At 40.2% G+C, this 20,690-nt stretch overlaps 1 protein-coding gene across 1 annotated transcript in view; it reads right to left on the minus strand.

The window, feature by feature from the left end:
• Nucleotides 1-20,690, minus strand: part of Kiz (kizuna centrosomal protein) — a 97,178-nt gene that overhangs the window by 55,130 nt on the left and 21,358 nt on the right. The window contains exons 5-6 of the mRNA XM_055602609.1: nucleotides 12,667-13,312; nucleotides 11,401-11,704 (exon numbers count right to left, since the gene is read on the minus strand). Of these exons, the coding sequence (XP_055458584.1) occupies nucleotides 11,401-11,704; nucleotides 12,667-13,312 (950 nt within the window). The remainder of the gene's footprint in view (nucleotides 1-11,400; nucleotides 11,705-12,666; nucleotides 13,313-20,690) is intronic.

Here is a 20,690-nt window from a genome sequence, read left to right on the forward strand (position 1 = left end):
CTTGCTCCACAATGTCTGATGCCCAACTTTAACATCTCAAAGTGACTTGAAATGTAAGAAAAACCTTTATTTGGAGGTTCTTATCCTTTTAGCTGTACCCTAAGTAGGGGTGACTTTAAGCTCTGTTTAGATGGGACTCGAGTACCCACCCAGTCTTTCTCTGAAGACTACTTGTTAATTCTCTTGGAAATCTGCCCATGTTTCTGTCTTCTCCTATCTTACTTGGGTCTGGAATACACAGGATCTGACTTACAGGGTTTTCTCTCTAACTGTTCCACTTAGAATAAACTACTACTCTTAGACTCAAATTTGTTTTGGAAAAAGCCTGCTATTGCTATAGCTCCAGGAGGGTCTGGCTTGATTGTTGGTTCCTGCTTAGACAGAGATAGAAGTCAGCTTCATTCTCTCCCTAATCTCTGTTCTTTGCTCACCTTCACCCTTCTCTCTTCTTTCTTTTCTGCATTCCCTTCTATCATGCTGCCATGAAGCACTTTAACAGCACCATAGCAATATCTTAAAACAAAACAAACAAACAAACAAATAAAAAACAACTCTCTGGGAGGCTAGAGATAGTTCAGCCGTTAAGAGCATTTGCTGATCTTGTAGAGGACCTGGGTGTAGATCCCAGCACTCACATCATGAAGCTTATAAACATACATGCCTCTCATTCCAAGGGACCTGACATTTTCTGCCCCCAACAGGCACCTACACACAATGTTGAAGGTACACACATAATATATAATACACACATCCATACATTCATACATACATCTTTTTTTTTTTTTTAACTATCTGAAGGAGAAAGAGGGAGGGAGGGAGAGAAAGGGGGAGGGAGGGAAGAACAGAGATGTTGAGAATGAGCATCTAGGAGAGCAGCCCAAAATATCATTGTCTGCCGTGACTGAAAATTAGGTGCAAATATACAGCAGAAGTCTAGACAATGGTGAAGATTTCAGTTCCCCACTTTCAACAATGAACAGAATAATCAGTCTGAAAAGCAACAATGAATGGTCTTGAACAATGCTACCAGATGAGCCTAACAGACATACCACAGAATATTCCACCCAACGGCATCATAGAGAACACACTCAAGAATGGATCACATGTCATGTCACAAAGCATACCTCAAGAAATTTGTGAAGACTACTATCACCCTAAGTGTATTTCCTGGTCAAAGGCAATGAAACAAGCAACCAAGGACAGAAAGAAAACTGGGAAAATTAAAGTAAGTGGAAATTATCACACTTGTGAAGTACCATCAATCACAGAAGAAACCAAAAGGTAAATCAGGTAGTATATTGGAACAAATGAAAATGAAAACACAAGATATCAAAATTTATGGGAAACAAAACACATCACTAAAAGGGGTTAAAATACATATGTTTAAAAAGGAAAGCTCAAATCAATAACCCAAAAAAGCCTAAAGTTATTTCTTAGAAGAAAATTGTATACATTAACAAAAAAATAAATGACATAAACAATAGAAAAAATATCAATGAAGTGAATAGTTTTGTTTTTTGTTGTTTTCTTATTTTGAGGCAAGTCTCACTAGGGTAGTCATGGCTGGCCTGAATATCACTATGCAGACATGGATGGCCTCAAACTCATAGAAATACACTCGCTTCTGCCTCGTGAGTGCTGGGATTAAAGGTGTGTGCCACCAAGCCTGGCTAAGTTGGTTTTTAAGAAGTATAAGCAAAAATGGCAAATTACTAGGTAAATTAAGAAAAAAGGGATGTTTGATATGATATGTCAATCACTTTGATATTATCATACTGTTATATGTATTCAAATATCATACTGCATCCATTAAAATATTTAACTTATTTACCAAGTAAAAATAAAAGTATTGAAAATCAGGTGTGGTAGTATACACCTGTAAAGCCAGTACTCAGGAGGCTAAGGAAGGAAGATCTGGAAATTCAAGTCTGTGATATACAGTGAGATCAGATCCTATGCACAATCATGAACAGAAATATGTGAGGTCATTATTAACACTTTAGATGCCAAAGTTATTCACATGTTTTAAATAAAACAAGTAAAACTAGAAATAAAGGAAGAAGCAGAGCACCTACCAAGATCAAGCTATGAAAGACAAGAAGCCTATCTGGATGCAGCTGGCAAGGAGACTGCATCAGCACTCACCACTTCCTACTAAAGTGTGAGCTCAGGACTGAGGCTCATTGACAGGTTCTGCAAAATACTGTAACATCAAGCCTTCGCAAACTCTTATAAAAAGGAAAGTCTGAAACTCACTTTATTAAGCCAGCATTACCCCCTTGCCAATGCCAGACAAAGACAGAACAACAACAAAATATAAACTTAGCCGGGTGTGCTTAGCCGGGTGTGATGGTGCATACCTTTAATCCCAGCACTCAGGAAGCAGAGGCAGAGATGGGTGGATCTCCGTGACTTCAAGTCTGGTCTACTTAACGAGTTCCAGGTCAACCAAGGCTCACAGAGAGACCCTGTCTCAAAACATCAAAACAAACCCCAAAGCCAAACCAAAACAACCCTCCCAACTCTCAGTAGCATGCTATCAATAACATATTAAAAAAGATCATACACCAGTATTAAGTGGAATTTACATAAGACTTGATGGACATACAAAAGTCAGGCAATGGGGTAAGGAAGCTGGGGGCAATGAGTACACTGTTTGCTATACAAGCCCGAGGACTGGGGTCCTATCCACAGGACCCACATAGAAGGTGTGATGTAACAACCCATGGGCAGTGCATTTGCAGTCCCAGTGTGGGGGACAGAGACCAACACCACTCCGCTGCTGCCACCCTACTCCAAGACATCAGCATCTCTTTCTGGGCCACAGGGTTCTGCTTGCACCCTTTTCCTCAGCTTACTTTCTAATAAACAGCCACAGTGATCCTTCATGTCCACTAAAGTACAATGCAACATTCTGCAGATGAGCCTTCTTGATGGGACTGTTTTCTGCTGTGCTTCTTTCTGCCCTCACCTGTTCTAGACTGGCTATACCGCCTTCTATTCTTAGAAAGCCCAAATGCACTATTTCACAGCCTCTGTACTATGTAGCTCCCTTTACTTGGTATGGCCTTCCTCAAGATGTATTACTTCCCTTTCCCAGATATGTGTGCAGAGAAGAACTAAAAATAGAGGTACATAAATACAACAGGGCAAAGTAAAATAAGAAAGCACAAAACAGATTATGTGCATAGACAACATATGGGTACAAGTAATGTGGCTTTTCTACATACATCAGGTCTCTATCCAAATTTGACCTAACAGAAGGACTTTCTCTTACTATCTTCCATTAAATGTATCCATGTGTTTCTAACCATTTAGGATCCTAATTCTTTTTTCACGATACTTTTCATGCAGAATGTTCATCAGTTTATATTTCTTTCCTTTCCACCTCTACACAGGCACAATCAATACTATCACAGGGGTGAGAACAATCCTGGTTACATCAGGGGCTCAATGCTTACTGTCCAATTTATAGACTACTTACTCCGTTACTTACAGGTTCATAACCAGCTACACACACCCAAAACTCAGTAGCTTAAAACTTCAACTCATTGTATCTCATGATTTTTTTTAAGTTAGGAACTAGGCGGAGCTTGACTCATGGAACTTCTGTGTCACATTACCATGAAGGTCAGTCCATGACACTGTGGAAAGAGCCGCTTAATCAAGCCCCAGAAGGCTGCCTCTGTGTGACAGCTGGGTGGGAGTGCTGGAGGGGCCGCTCAGCGGGGACACTACACATCCGCGCAGCATTTTCAGTGCAGCAGCCTCCACAGTCAGGCTTCTGATAGGACGGAAAACTCAAGGCTCAAAAACTAAGTGTTCTGGCAAATACGGCAGAAAGGTGTATAGCCTGACATAATTAGCTGCCTGTTATAACGTGGCTGTTATAAGCCATGTAGTGACAATTCCAGCATGCTTCATGTCTAAAGCAGGTATAAATCCACCCAAATTCAAAGGAACACTGAAGAATCTGCAGCCAGTTTGAGCCGTCAGAAATGTTATCTTTCACAGTATAGAGCTTTGAGCTTAGCAAATGATGAAGAAATTTTGGTTACATCAAAGTGGGAACTTAAAGAAACTAACCTTTCAATTATGGGAGTATAAATAGAAAAGAGAATAATTTTATTTTACTGTATAGGCATAGAAAGAATAATTTTAGATAGTCTATCCTCCTCTTCTCCTCATCACTGTTCTGGTTTTGTTAGTGTTATTCATTGAGACATGGTCATACTTTGTAACCTAGGCAGCCCTCCACCTCATTATTACTCTAGGCTAGCTTAGTCTTCCTGTTTCAGCCTCCCAAGTGCTGGCAGGGAAGGACCACCATGTCCATCTCATCTACAAAATTTCAAAACAAAAAAGGTAAGAGTCAAACTCAATACAGAAGGCCTGTGATGTACCTGAGTGTACGTCACCCTATCCTGAGCGCCTTTCTGTACACACCCATGCTTAAATCTATGTCAAAATGTTTGTGATAAACCCCAACTCTGCTTTTTAAGAAGTCTGTGGTGAGCTTATTAGAAACGAGATTCTCTCCCTCAGATTCTCAGATGGGAGAGAACTTACAGCCAAAAGCTGTCCTCCGACCTCCACGGAGGTGCGGTGGTACTGGTACATGCCTACACACACAGAGGGAGAAAGGGGAGGAGAGGGAAGGTGAGGGGAAGAAAGAGAGAATAAAAAAGTTGACATGTTTTTAAAAAGAAAAGAATCAAAGAGGCTAAGGATGTAGCTCAGTGGCAGTTTGCCTAGAATGCACAAGATCTGGGTTTGATTCCTAGCAATACAGAAATAATTAGAAAGAAATAAAACCATCAGCGGCCAGTTGAGATGTCAAGACAAAGGTTATTTTTTTTTCTTCCTTGAGCACAGCAGTTTGGAGTCAACATAGGCGAAATAGAAGACTTGGGGAGGAAAAGCATGAGATTCAGTGACCTTGAAGATAATGTCAAAATAAGCCTGAGATTGACAAGTAAAGAGAAAGAAGTAAAGAAGGTAACTGACTAGACAAGAACTGTGGACTGCCGCAGAGGATATAACGTGCATACTGTGGGGGTACGAGGAGAGCGAATGAGTAGAGGGACAGAGAAAACACCTAGAGCAACAATGGCCAAGAATTCCAAGGTAACTAGCACATCCCAAACCATGATCTGGAAAAGTATATATATATATATATATATATATATATATATAAAAGCAAAGATAAATGCCAAAAATATTCTACACCTAGAAATATGTACATGCTTAATGAACCAAAATGAATAGGTTGAAACTGGTAGAATCTTAAAGAGAGATAAATCCATAATTACAGTTTGAGGCTTACACTCACCTCTATCAGTAGCTGACTGGCCCTGTGAACAGTCAGTCATGAAGTGGGTAAACTAAACAGCAACATTAGTTAGCTATTGCTGAAAGGTGTGGACCGCCATATCCAACACCACCACAATACATTCTCAGACTCACACAGGGCATATACCAAGAACACCATGTGCCTTGACAAATCTAAAATAATAAAATAATCATTATGATTAATAAGTATGCTTTTAGAGCATATCTGAGATACCACAGTCTTGGTGGATAAAACCACTCATTTGTAATTTTCATATTTTGGGGGATGGAAAGTCCAAGATCAAGGTGACCACTTCAGTTCCTGAGAAGGCCTGCAGGTGGCCACCTTCTACCTGTGTCCTCACGTGCAGAGGAGAGCTCTGGTGTTCTGAGGACACCAGCCCTGAGATTAAGGTGCCAGCCACTTTTATGACTTCAGGTAACCTCTGGGACCTTCTCACAGGTCTTATTCCATATACAGTCATGTTGGGAGTTAGAATTTCAACACAGAAATTGTGTGTATGTGTGTGTTTGGGGGTGGGGGTGGTGATAAAACAAATATTTATACCAGGCTAGCATGATAGAAAACAAATATCAGAAGTCACAAAATTGAGAAATGACAGATCTTCATTACTGATGTTACAAATATCAAAAGGAGCCTAAAAGAACAGTATGAACAAGTATATGTTTACCCATATGATAATCAGGTGAAATGGACAGATTATTTGAAGGATAGGAGCTATCACATACAAAGAGAAATAGGTCATTTAAATAGGCCTACAGCAATTAAATAAGCTGAACTAATGTTTAATCTGCCAATTGCTTCATTGGTGAATTCTAGCAAACATTTAGAAAATGAATTATACCAAATCTCTGCGATCTCTTCTCTGAAAATAAAAAACAAACAAACCCCATAAAGCCATAGCCTACGAAAAGACATATTCCTTTTCATAAAAAACTAGAACTTAAAATGTAAAGCTATTACTCAAAACAGAGACATTTTCATTAAAATTGAACAATAAAAAAATCACAAAATTAAAAATGGATAGGAGAGGGCTAAAGGGATGTCTCAGTAGTTAAGGGCAGTTGTTGCTCTTCAAGAGGACCTGGGTTCAAGTCTCATAACCACATGGAGCCTCAAAACCACCTGTCACTACTGTTCCAGGGGATCCGATGCCCTCTTCTAGCCTCTGTGTGCAGTGATATACATGTAATACAGAGACATACACATAGGCAAAACTCTATACACATAAAGTATTTTTTAAAAAGTAAACAGTTTTAAATGTACAAGAGATCTATACGATTCATTAAAGACATATAGATACAAAATAAGTATATGAAAAAATCTCAATATCACTTTATATTAATAAATTGTACATTAAATACTGATACTACATATCCAATTAATGATTAAAATTTTAAAAATAGAACCAACAAAACAAAATACAAGAAAACCAAATGCAAATGCTGATACAAATTGTAACAACAAAAATTCTCATTCACTGCTGGTAATAATGTAAAATGGTACAGTAATTTTAAAGTTTCCTTTAAATAGAGAGTTTGTAATATAGCCCAGCAGTTGCTCTCTTATTACCCAATTAAGTGGAAAGTCTGTATGTTTAGAAAAACCTGTACACGGGCTTTTACGGTAGTTTTCTTTATAACTGACAAAAACTGTAAGCCACCAAGATGTCCAGTAATAAATAAATGGATGCATAAATTGTGATATCTCCAGATGGTAGAATATAATTCAATGTTAGAAAGAAGCCAGGCATGGTGGCACATGCCTGTAATCCCAGCACTCTGGGATCTGGGCGGCAGAGGCAGGCAGATCTCTGTGAGTTCAAGGTCAGCTTAGTCTACAAAGTGAGTCCAGGTTAGCCAGGGCTCTATTACACAGAGAAACCCTGTCTCCAGGAAAAAAATACAAAGAAAGAAGAGAAAGAAAGAAAGAAAGAAAGAAGAGAAAGAAAGAAAGAGAGATAAAGAAAGAAAGAAAGAGAGAAAAGAAAGAAAGAGAGAAAAAGAAAGAAAGAAAGAAAGAGAGAAAAGAAAGAAAGAGAGAAAAAGAAAGAAAGAGAGAAAGAAAGAAAGAGAGAAAAGAAAGATAGAAAGAAAGAAGAGAAAGAAAGAAAGAAAGAGAAAAGAAAAAGAAAGAAAGAAAAAGAGAGAAAGAGAGAAAAGAAAGAAAGAGAAAAAGAAAGAAAGAAAGAGAGAAAGAGAGAAAAGAAAGAAAGAAAGAGAGAAAAGAAAGAAAGAGAAAGAAAGAAGAGAAAGAAAGAAAGAAAGAAAGAAAGAAAGAAAGAAAGAAAGAAAGAAGAGAAAGAAGCCATCAAGCCACAGAAACCTAGGACGAATGCTGCTCAAAAGAAAGTCAGTCTGAAAGACTACATGCCACATGCTTTCACCTCTGGCACGCTGAAAAGCTAAGGCTATAGAGATAGGAAAAAGAGCAATGCTTAAAAACCATACCAACTAGAACGCACAGTTGTGGAACCTGGTTTGCCAGAAACATCTAAAACACAACTATGTATCTAGGGCTCAGGGACGTTGCAGAAGAGGGGAGGGAAGACTGTTAGAGCCAGAGAACAGGGACTTTGCTATGAGATGGTGCCTCTTAGGAATGTCAGAAGCTATACCCACAAAGTCTCATGAACATGCCCGTTAAAATGTGACATGAGTAAAAACTATAATAAACATGCCAAAGTGGACAAGGGAATGCCCATGAAGCCTCAAGACTAGACAAAGAACTACAGGCAACTAAGGAATGCTGAGAGAGAAACAGTCTTCCCCAGGGAAGATCAGATCAATTGGTTATCCAACACAAAATGGTCATCCCTGGAAACACACAGAGAAGTAACATTATACAGACTGAGCACATTGTATTTGTGTTTTGGAACACACAGACACACACACACACGTAACAACAACAACAAAACAAAGAAAGAGAGGACACAAATTTGAAAGAGAGCAAGGGGAGGGGTACATGGGAGGTGCAGGAAAGGAAGAGGGTAATAATGTAATATATTATCTTAAAAAGTAAAGAAAAAGTTAAATATTTAAGAATGGATAGTGCTTGCCAATAGCTCAGGTTCATGGAGAAGAGCTGTGTAGATGGAGCACAGGAGATTCTAGACAGTGAAACTATTCTAAGGCATTGTGCATAGACTGTGGTGTGGATGTGTGTGTTTGCAAGTAGAACAAAAGATAAAGATCAATACATGCTCTACCTTCTAGAGAAACAACGGGGACAAACTGCTGGTTGATGTATATGTGCACAACAACTTTTCTGGTCTCCATCCACCGGCCAGGATCTACACTTAGATCAGAAAATGTAGGTGAAGGGTGAGGGCGAGCCAGGTTACCTTGGCTACTGGGCTCCCCTTGCCCGTGTAGATTATCACCATGTGCTCTCACACTGAACCGTAAACATATGGAGTTAACCTCACTGTCACTGTGGACAGCTGCTTCTGCTCACACAGTCCTTGCAGACATGCAAACCTCACTTCCAATTCTTATTTTCACCTTCTACCACTGCGCAGCAAATCACCAGCACTCTGGCACCTAACACAAATTTAATACCTCACAGTATCTGAATCAGGATCTTGATATAATTGAATATGGCCCTTTGTTCCAGTCTCGAAAGCCTGAAATTAAGGTGTCTTTTGGGACTGCAATCTCACCTAAGGTTCAATTCCATGAATTCCTTTCCTTGCTTCTGGAGAACTGAAATGTTTGGTCCCTGGAAGGAATAAAAACTATTCCCTGCCACAAGATGGGATTTTGTTTCTTTGAGTCTATCACGTCTGCTCAAAACCCAATCTCTTTTATAGTTTCATCTGATTAGGTCAGACCCACCGGGATCATCATGATTAGCCCAAAGTCAACTGATTCAGGACCTTCATGAAGTCTGCAGAACCCTTTATCTGTCATATAACATAGAATAGTTTAGAGGAATGAAATCTACTAAACTCTGACATTTGAGGCTGGGGGGCTACACAGGTGATGTATAGCAGGGGTCAGGAATCTTGAAGCCATCTCAGAATTCTGCCCACCAAGTAGAGGATTAATCCTGAGGGTGTCGATGCTTTTATATTAATCCTTGTAAAGTAGGCCACTCCTCTCACTGTCCTTCTCCTAAAATAATCTTCAACAGTCCCACACGACACAGAAAATGAACTCCAAATTCATTAGTCAAGGTCCACCTCTACTAGCCCTTACCTCCCAGAATCTCTCCTCAGTGAGTTCTCACGGGGGAAAGGGGTAGGACTCACCGATCCCTCGGTATCCTTTGTGTCTGCATACCTGATTCCTCTAGACCTGCCCTCCCCTTTTCCTCCTAACTTAAGGCCTATCCAAACGTCCACAAACTGCACTGCCTACAAAACTTTTCTTAATTCTTTGGAGCCACAATGAGATTTCCTTCATCTGAATTTGGCCTGAAATGCTAGAGCAGACTGCAAAAGATGACCGGATGCCTCCAATCCCATGTTCTCCTTCCTTTGCAACATAACTTTGAGAGCCTAAGAGATGGACTGAGCCCTGTGCCTCTATCCAGTGGAATGCCAGCACACATGATGGAAAAAGACATCTGCACAATACTTGTATGGGTCCGAGTGCAGCTCTGTGTCAGACTGGCACTGCCCCCACCACATGAAAACTAAATACATAAATGCAATAAAAAGAAAACCCCTCTAAACCTAATTTCTAGAGAGTGCTTTCACCACAGAAAATCAACAGGCTCAAATCTGACAGCATAGTAATAACCATTGGTGACTGACCTCTTCATTTTGAGGTGGGGAGGTTATTGATATGAATATTGAAAAATTCACCAAATGCCCTTTTTTCTAATGACGATCTGAAAACTATTTCAGAAAATCCTTACACTTAGGATTATAGGAAAAAGTTATTCATGCAGGACATTAGGACTTCAGCATCTTCCAACTTTTTTTTTACCTCAGTAAACCACCAAGTCCCAGATAAATATACTGGTCCATAGTTAGCCTACTGAGGTACCACCTTGCTCAGCACATTGCCATAAAAACAAGCCTGAAAACACAAAATAGAAACATTCTAGCTCTAGTCATGTTTCTGCTGTACTTGTATATTATGTAACACCTACAGCTCTTTGATGAGAAAAGCATGATAATAGGAAAATCCTCCAGGCTTCCCTCTCTAAGGCATCCAGTTTCTCAAAAACAGCAACCACTTCTGTGGAACCCTGTGCCACTTCTGTGCACAGGGCGTGTACTCTGCACCAGCTCTTAGAAGAACACCCACTTTGACATTTACTACCAAAACTGCTAGGATGGAAGGCAATTAATATGTTAGTGCAACTGAAAGCTGGGGGTCAGGAGTTAGGGAGGCAAGCACTCTCTCTGTGAAGGAGTGTGTGTGTGTGTGTGTGTGTGTGTGTGTGTGTGTGTGTGTGTGTAAAAATATATACCTTAGCTTTTATGAGTTGGACATTGTAATTGCTCAAAATGTACTACACTGATGCACTATTGAGCACCAGGGATTCCAATATTTACACCCAGAAAAGTCTGACTTAGAGATGCAAGAAGTATTAGCTCATTTAATGGCATGAGAAAAAATGGACATCATGAAAAGCAATACAAGGATTAAGTACATATTTAGATACAAAGTTCTGAGTTCCCAAAGTTGAGTTCCTAGTAAGTTTAGCTACTTCTTTCTTTTGTTGGGAGCAAAATGTCAACATCATTTAAAAAAAAAAAAAAAGAATAATGGTAGGGGCTGAAAAAAAAATAAGGATAAGGGTTAGGTCTAGTGACTTGTAAATTTACCAGGGATTGCCTGGATATAATTATAAACTGCCAATCACCACAGTTCAATGACACTCAGACTTTTAAAAGTTATCTTAAAATTTGCAAAAAGGATAGGAAGAAAGAAGAAAAAAAAGCAAATGAGAGTTTACCTAAAACCTACTTATAAGACTGGACAACTTACACACTCTTTGCTGAGTGCTCAATAATATTTTCCAAGTGGAATGGACTCTAAACACCGTATACAACTAAACACAGAATGACTATGAGAAAAAGACGGGCTTACTGTCTTGGTGAGTCCAGGGAGGATTCCTTCTTTGAATCAGGAGAGCCTTGGGTCCGCAAAACATAGTCAGTGAAGAGCGAATCTCTTTGCTGCTCAGGGTAGGCTGATCGTGTGGCCTGCATTTCACGGTCACCCTCCCTCTTGGCTCCTGGATTTGGCAGTAACTCCAGATTCTCTAAAATAAGATCATCCTCACTTATAGAAACTGTGAGGTCACTGCTGCTGCATGAACTTTCCTCCTCCTGCTCTGCCCCCATGTGTAGGAAGACCTCTTGTGACTTCGGGTCCCCATGGGCAAGATCATCTGCAAGAGGAAAAATGTATGCATTGATGGTCACAGTGTTCTGAGAGGATCCAAGTAACAGAACAGAATTTCATCCCTTAAAAAAAAAATGTATAGAAGTCTGCCAGGTGTGGCGATGCACACCTTAAGCTCTGCAGGAGGATCTCCAGAGTTCAAGGTCAACTACATAAAGAGTTCCAGGCCTGCCAGGGCTATATAATGAGACTCTGTTTAAAAAAGGAAAACAAAAACAAAAGCAGCAAACATACAGAAACACAGGACTGGGAGACAGCTTGCCTGAGAAGCATGAAGGTCTGCGTTCTGTGCCCTGCGTGCACATGAAGACAGGGGCGGAGTGGTGTGCTTACATCTCCAGCCCTGGTTAGGCGGAGGGACGGGGATTCTTGTGGTTCACTAGCCAGTCAGTCTGGACCAACTGGTGAACTCCAGGCCAATGAGAAGCCCCATCTCAAAGAAACACTAGCCTTTCTTTCTAAAGTTGACACCCAAGCTTGTCCTGTCTTCCCGCCACACGCGCACACACGTATGCCTTCTCCCCTGTAAGGATGCTTACACACGCACACACAATCGCATTTAAAATGTAAAAACAATCCACAACGACAGTACTTACATCTTTTTAAAAATGATCTTTACAAGGGTGTAAGTCTGGTGGCGGCGACCTAGGGCCTCCTATGGAAGTGTACATCTCCCACTGAGCTGAACGCCCTTAACCCTCAAAATACTTTAAATGCTTTTTAAACAGACGATTTTAAAAACTGGTGGATTTATCTTTTGAAGCATTTCCATGAACACATGTAAGAAGTCATTAGAATGGAACTTAGTGGCAAAGTCATTTCTTTGCTCAAAGAGATAAAATTATAGCTCACGACCAAAAAAGCTAAGCACTGAGAAAAATCAGCCCTAAAAAAACAAAAACAACAAACAAACAAAAAAAAAAAAACAACCTTGGTCTGTCATCTCACCTGAGAGGCCTTCCCACGCAGAATGCTTCTCGCCAGCCCACTTATCTGCAGATGCACGTTGCTCTGAAACTGATATCATGGGGACCAGTGGGCTGGCTCTTTCTTCCCTGACTTCAATATGTTCTTGTGTCAGTATTTCTCCGTCTGATCCCTCCGATCTGCTGGAACTGTCACACTTTAAATCAGTGGTTCTGTTCTCTGGACTTAATCTTTCCTGCAACAAGGAATGGGGTTCGGCAGACTTTCTGCCTTCAGATAAATTACCCTCACTGTGACGTGTGCTGCTTCCTATCTCCAAGCAACGAGTTTGTTCTTCCTCAGACAATACCCAGCTTGTGACTGGCGTTTTCTCACCAGTCTGAAGAGATGCCTTTCCATCTATTTTGTCAGACTTATTTAAGCACTGTGTGTCACTATTAGTTTGTACTACACAGCTGTCTGTCACACAACTGCTCCGGGCTGCCTGTTGGTGTGAATGTGGGTCAGGGATTATAAAGTTCTTTGTGGGTTGGTTACATTTCTGCTCTGTACTGAAATCTTCAATGCTTGAGATGGCTGACATTTGGCGGCCCATAAAGATTGCTGCTGGTTGATACAATCCTCTTGACATGGCTGTCCTTGAGTTAATTCCTGCCTGCACTGCATCCTGCAAAAGAGGTGTGAGTTACACATGTTGCATACGATAGTTAAGCATGGAGGGAAGGAGAGAGGGGAAGCATAACCACTGAAATCAACCCCTATCACAGGTAAAACATGCCTTCCCACTTAATGAATTCACCTCTACCACACCAGATTATTTTTGTAATAACAATGTTGCTGTAGAAAGCAACTATTGCCGAAGAACAATAGAATTCATTTCTGAAAATACAAAATGTGTGCATTTAATCCAGCTGAAGGGCGTGGCCAAAATAAAATAAAATTAGTAAATTTTAGGTTATGCATATCTTATTCCAGTGTCATTTCCTGAAAAGTGGTGAGTTTTAAAAGTACTCTATAAAGAGATCATTTAGCACTATTGTAAAGGAACTTGACAGAATTAAAAAAACAAAACAAAACAAAACAAACAAACAAACAAACAAAAAAACAGACAAATCAGGGGACAGGGGAGCACACAGGACAGACAGTGAGAAGGTTCAAACTCTATTTCAAATGTTATGTGTAAAATAAAAACTTTCAGTGGTAACCTTCACAATGGCAATAAAGCATGTCACAACATATATACATATTCACAATTTGTAATCAAAATAACATCAAAATTTCCTGACCATCTTCAAGCTGTTTCAATTTTTTAGTAATCTAAATTTCTTAGAATGTGTATGTGAAATCTGAGCCTAGTCTTCAAAGCGTAGAGGAGAAGGAGACAAGACCGGCACAGCCGAACAGAGGGCAAGGCTTGAACAGGGGACATGGTGCCAAGCAGAAAACAAGTAAGAAGCATGAAGTCTTCCAAACATGAAGTTAAGTACTTTTCTCACAGAGGGCCAGAGCACTCCCAAGGCAGGAGGGGCCTCACTTCCCAGAGGCTTACTCTGTAGGTGGGGAGATGCAAAATGTTGTCTCTACACCTTTGCTTTACAAATGGAAATAATAATCTCCTAACTGCAAGACAAGAAATGTCTAGAGAGAATGATGACAGAATCCAGGCCACATTTCTCTTCAAACATTGGCTCGCTCTTCCAACCCTGGAATAACAAAACAAAACACTACCCACCCCCAACTCTGAAGTCAACAATCAAAGATGCCAGAGAAAGGTGATGGAATCAAGAGCGCTAAACACTCCACTCTTTAACAGAGGTGACAGCCCTCAAAAACTCTTCAGAACTCTGGAACTTAACCGGCTTTCTAGAAATCCGGGAGCATTTGTTGAAGAGAACCAGTTAGATCTTGAAGAGAACAGGAAGCTTCTGTGTCAGCCAACTTGGCCAATTGTACTCAGAGAAAACCAGCCAAGAACTGCTGACAAGGAATGGAGGCAGAATTCTCTCAAGGCCCCATTTCCAGACAACAGTCATCATTTGACTATCTGGTAGTTCCTTGGAGGACTTCATACAAGAGACTATTTGGACTTGACCTAGCTTTGAGCTGACCCAGTGCAAATAGCTTTGTTCCCAAGCTGAGTTTGTTGAAAATAAGCAGAAGCAGTTATTTAATGTGGGAGCTGCCTAAGGCTGTGGGTAGCACCAAAGGCTACACACATTTCAGAAAGAAAGGAGTCAAAGAGCCGCCTGTGGGGAGGAGGGACACTGGAGGGTTCTGGTACACTCCTGGGACTCCAGATGACTTCGACTTTCTAGGAAGTAAGTGCTTGGGCTCTCAATTCTAGCTCATTTTGAGGCTCTAAGCAAGACCTGAAGGCCAAGGTGGAGCTGTGACCTGCTCAGAGTAGTGTAGGTACGTCCAATGTATACCCAGACCCCCTTAGCAAAGATATGAGAATCCTAGTCCCAGTCATGAAAGAAAGCTAATGGTTATTAAGTAAATTTAATAGAAACCTCAGTGACCACACATGATAAATAACACAAATTCTACATAACTAGGTCACAAAACAAACAGCAATTAACGACAAATTCTGGAAGGGTAGAAATTTCTGAACTGCCACATTTAATTAGTTAAAAATGAAATAAAAATAAATAATAAACACTGTCTCTTACACAATTAGCATTTATAATCTGTAGAAACTATCTCTGAGGAAGTCCAGGTATTAAACTTTCTAGATAAAGGCATTAAAGTAACTATAATTAGCTGTATAAGTTTAAGCAGTTAAATAAAATGATCTCCAAAGAATTTAAATTATGCCAGCCTCCAAAGGCTGACACTTGAGGCACCCAGATGAATGGCTTTGAAGCCAGCAGGTATGTTTACCGAGATCCACCTCAAAAGTGGGAGGAGCAGGAGAGACAGACAGGTAGACAAAGAAGACAGAGACATTTTAAATAAGAGAATAATGTCAAATAGAGAATATTATAAAGATCTATAAATTATAAGGCCAGGCACACTTGTAATCCCAGAAGTTGGAAGGTAGAGACAGAAGAATAAATTCAAAGCCCATCTAAGCCACATAGAGAATTCGTGACATACATGAAATACTATCTCAAAAGAATTAGCTTGATGTGTAGGGTACCACTTTAATCCCAGCACTCTGGCAGAGACAGGTAGATCCCTGGGAGTTCAAGGGCAGCCTGGTCTACATGAAGAATTACAGGCCAGCCAGGCCTATACAGTGAGATACTTTCTCAAAACAAATTATAGGGCTAGAGATGTAGCTCACTTTCCAAGTATGAGTAAAACCTAGATTTAAACCATAGCATAAGAGACATAAATTATTAAAAAAGGACCACGTAGAAATTCTACAGTTGAAAAGTACAATCATTGGAATGATGAATTAGAAGGGCAAAGCAGCAGATCTAAACAGACAGAAGAATTAGCAATGTTGAGATAGGTACACTGAGATTGCACAATCTGAGACAAAAAAAAAAAAAGAAGAAAACTGCAGACTCAGAACACCAGCCACCATAGCAAATGTGTTAAAGTCCCAGGTGAAAGGAAAAGCTATGGAGGGTGGGGGTTGTGGTGATATCTTTATAACTTTGGCATAAGCACATTTCAAGGGCACCAGAAACTTAAACATAAGTGAAAAGGTATTATTCTCTACTGCCCCTAAGCCTGACCTGTAAACAAACCCTATCAGAAAGGTTTATTTTTCAGCCATGGTTTGAATCTGGAACATGATTCCATACTAACAAAGCAAAATGGTAGTTACCAAATCAGGGTAGCACACCACAAACTAAAGAAACATTTTCATTGAAAACAGACTATTTCTGAATCTGTAGTAGTGCTTGACTACAAAAACAAACCTGTACTAACACCTGCGCTGTCTTCTCACTCCCATATATCTTACCACTTCAGCTGCCAGATGCTGAAGTCTCAAACTGGTTTTGGGTTAAGTGGGCAACCACTGAACAGATGGTCAAAGGGGATTGGGATCTTTCTTCACTGGTGATGAAGGGTTACAGCTAATGGTGATCCTTTTACACAGCCAGAGTTCGCTCTACGGGGAGCCATAAATCTAAAAACTAGAAGATGGAAGGTGAGGACAAAGCAAGCCCCACAACTGCCCTGGAACACACCCCTAGACTTCAGGAAGGGCACAGCAGCCAAAGCACTCACTGCTCTCCTAACTCACAGAACAAACAGGATGTTCTCCTCCAAAAGTCTTGTCACTGCTTGTGGTTTAGTGTTAAAAAAAAATAGTTTGCCCTTATGATGAGATTACTGGGGTGTTTTGTTGTTGTTTTTTGTTTGTTTGTTTCAGAATACATGCACTTGCACTTAGAATAACTCACTGCTTTTTCTCTTTGTCTTTGTTTCCCCGAGTGGATAGGTGTGGAGGTTCCTGGATGTTTTCTTTTACAATGAACATAGACTGTTTAAAAGCAATTCCAATATCTTTATCATGACTCATCTCAGCCACTTCTGATTTTTTGTCTTTCCAAAAATGGTACAAACTGGAGTAGGGCAGGCTAGCTAGTTCCAGGGTTCTCAGGAGAGCTGAGTGCCCTGTGAAGCTCTTTCCTCTTTTTTCTTCTATAAGCCTGAAACCTCCTTTTGCATACAAGGTAAAGCGGATGGGGAAAACTATAATGAATTCTTTCTTCAGCTAATCTCTTCCGGAGTAACTTTTGTTTCCTTTTAAGTCACTCTTCTATTTTTTGCCCACATTTCCAATTCTGATTATCCCGTTTCACCGCTGGATATGATGGCTAAGAAAATGGCACATTCTACTCTTGAAAAAGCTCTACATGTACTTTTTCTGCTGGCATAAAACAACACAGCTGAAGTCTTTCACCAAAATGGTAGTTGTTTGTTGCTTCCACAACCCTCTTGGCAACACCTTCAGACTCACACTTCACAAAGGCAGAGCTACAGCTATTTCCAAATCCTTTTACTTCTGGACAGTCTGAATCTTGTAATAAGAGTGCCAAAGTGGGAAAAATATGCATCAATCTAGTTTTGAAAAAGTGCTGGAGGTAGGTGGCTCCAAAGATTGCTCCAGAAACAGGGGTTGGGGGATATGACTATATGTACATGTTTTTGCAGATGTACGTATACATATGGAGGCCAGAGGTCAATGTCAGATGTCTTCCTCACTTTTTTCTTATTTTTTGAGACAAGGTCTGTCTGAACCTGGGGCTATCTGAGCAGCAAACTCCAGGGCTCTCCACTTTCTCTGCTTCCCTAGTGCTGGGATTACACACATATATCACTGTGCTGGCTTTTTTACATTACATGCTAGAGATCTGAACTCAGGTCCTCATGCTTGCTACAGCCAAGTATTCTGACCAAGCCATCTCTGTAGCCCCAGGGATGTTTCTCTTTATCTTTCTGCTTTGTTCCATTCCCTTCTGAAACTGAGTCTTCTTGCAGACTCAGCGAAAGACTTGGCTTAGCTGGGCCGGGGAAACCCACCGTGCTGAAGGTGGTCAGGCAGCACGGTCTCATACAATGCCTTCCAACAAGAGGAGTTCTGAAGAAGCAACACTAAAGCTTCCCAGATAAGATGAAAGGCATGAACCTACAGACAGAGCTCAACAAAGTAAAGCAGGGAAAACTAAAAAGATCTATACTCATTAGCTTTAAAGGGAAAAATTAAGGCCAAAGCAGACAGAAGGCAAGAAATAGTAAAGATTACTGCACAGATAACATTTAGAGAACAGAGACACAAAAGGGGAAGCAAGAAATCAAAGGATGATTTTTTGACAAGACCAATCAATTAAAAACCTTTCAAACAGACTCATTAAGAAAAAGAGCAAAACAAAAAACAAAACAGCAATGACTCAATTCATTAAAATCAGAAATGTAAGTGAGTAGTTATTAATTTTTCCCTTAAAAAAAAGAGGGAGAAAGAGAGAACCAGGAGTAAGTTTATACTAATAACTTGAAATACCCCAGCAATTAGATAAATTCTTAGAAAGGTACTACCAAAACTGATTCAAGAAAAAGCAGAAAATCTGAACAGACTTATATGTCAAGTGATCATAACTTTCCACAAGAACAAGTCCAGGAACTGGGTTCTACCACATGTTTAAAGAAAGATTTATGCCAAACATTTCCAAGCTCTTCTAAAAGCAGACAAGGAGTAAATATCTGAGGCTGATTCTTCACAAAAATGAGGCAAAGATAATACCACAGAAAAACCTCAAGTTCATTAGTATGCATAATGGTGAAAAATTCTCAGTGAAAGAGAGCAAACTGAACCAAGCATCACATAAAGAAGAATTGTTGGGGGTTAGTTTGGTGCTATGTATACAAAATGATAAATTCTGGGCCCCAAGATCTGGTTGCAGTCTGGAGTGTGCACTCTTATGTACACTGGTCTTTGTTCATAAACTTGCTCCCTAATTATCTCTGATTGTTTAATAAAGAAGGCTGGACAGCCTGTAACTGGGCAGAAGACAAGTAGGCAGAACTTTGGTTCCCAGGCTTGGGATCTCAGAGGAAGACCACACAGTGAAGGAGAGAGGAGAAAGGAGAAAGCAGAGAGAAGGAAGGTGGAGAAAGAGGACATGGCCTGATGGAGCAGATCCAGACCGGTCAGGATGAATTTTGGCAAGTAACTTGGGGAGTATGGCTAGGAGGTAGCTAGACTGGCTTAGAAAATTAGCTTAACTCATACCTGCCCCTTACTGTGTATAAAGCTTGTTTAAATAAATCAGTAAGTCTTTGTCTCAATTATTGAGGAACTAGCTGGGTCATAGAAAAGCTAGTTTTTATTAAAAGTTGAATTAATAAATATTAAAAAATAAAGAGTAGGGAGTTCACAATATCAGCTATCTATCCCCCTAATAGAGTCAAAGAGCAAGATCAAAAAGCAGTAGCAGACTTTAGGTCCATGTTCTCAAGTGGTTCAAGGCTCAAACTCAGAGAGACCTTTTCAATAGATTACTAGCATCATTTATGTGTGTTGTGCACTTCTGCCTTAACCACTTCTCCAACAGTATCATCTCGGGGGCAAGGTTCTCAGTATCTGCATTGGGGGAATGACACAAAGATTCAGAGCACAGTAACTGCCACATAAGAAGTTAAGCAATATCAAGTGTGGCTAAGGGTGTGAAGACAGTAGATTCATCACTGCTGGGAAAAGGGCAGGCACTTCAGATAAAACATTTGGAAGGGTGAACAAAACCCTTACCTCCCCCCCCCAAAAGTTATATGTCTAATTTAAGGTTAGGAAAAGTATGCTTGTGCCTATTGAGAGTGTAAATAATATGAAAATACAGACATGCTGTCTAGAGGAAAGAGAGAAGCCTTCCCCTCTGACCCGTCTGAATTTCATAAGTTTTCATCCCAGAGACAGTATGTCTGGTAAGCAAAAATTAACTCTTTTACTACTACTCTAGTTCAACGAATACTTTCCTTATTCTAAACAAACAATTTTTCAAATACATGGTTCCAATAAATGGGCTTCTACTGTGGAGTATTCAGCAGACTGTGTCAGGGCTTTGAACTAGAAGCCTGACAGTGATCCAAGGCATCACTGATCACAGACACATGTCTCAGAGGCCTTTGGTTTTTCACTTTAAGGATCAGTTATGGAGCTGGGTGTGGTAGCACATGCCATTAATCCCAGTATTCAGGAGACAGAAGTAGGCATATCTCTGTGCATTCAAGATCAGCCTGGTCTACACAGTGAGTCCAGGACAGCCAAGGCTACACAGAGAAACACTGTCTTGAAAACCAAACAAACAAACAAAAAACCAAATGATCAATTTAGGGAATTATCACACTGGCTACTAACCCAGTCCATGGAGGATACAGAAGTTCTAATGGTCTCTCTCTCTTTTTCACTCTAAGAAAGATGAAGACACAAATCAAAAGGCCAACTACATCTCAGGCATAAAAGTCACATGGCAAAGACCAACTGAAGTGTCACTGAGATACTCCCTACGACCAATAATTCTCAACCTCTCTGACCCACTAAGAGAAACAAAAGACTTCAAGTAAATTCCCATTGGGCAAAATCCAGA

This window comes from Psammomys obesus, unplaced genomic scaffold (genome assembly GCF_907164565.1).
Source record: "Psammomys obesus unplaced genomic scaffold, mPsaObe1.curated_primary_1811, whole genome shotgun sequence".
Lineage (NCBI taxonomy): Eukaryota > Metazoa > Chordata > Mammalia > Rodentia > Muridae > Psammomys > Psammomys obesus.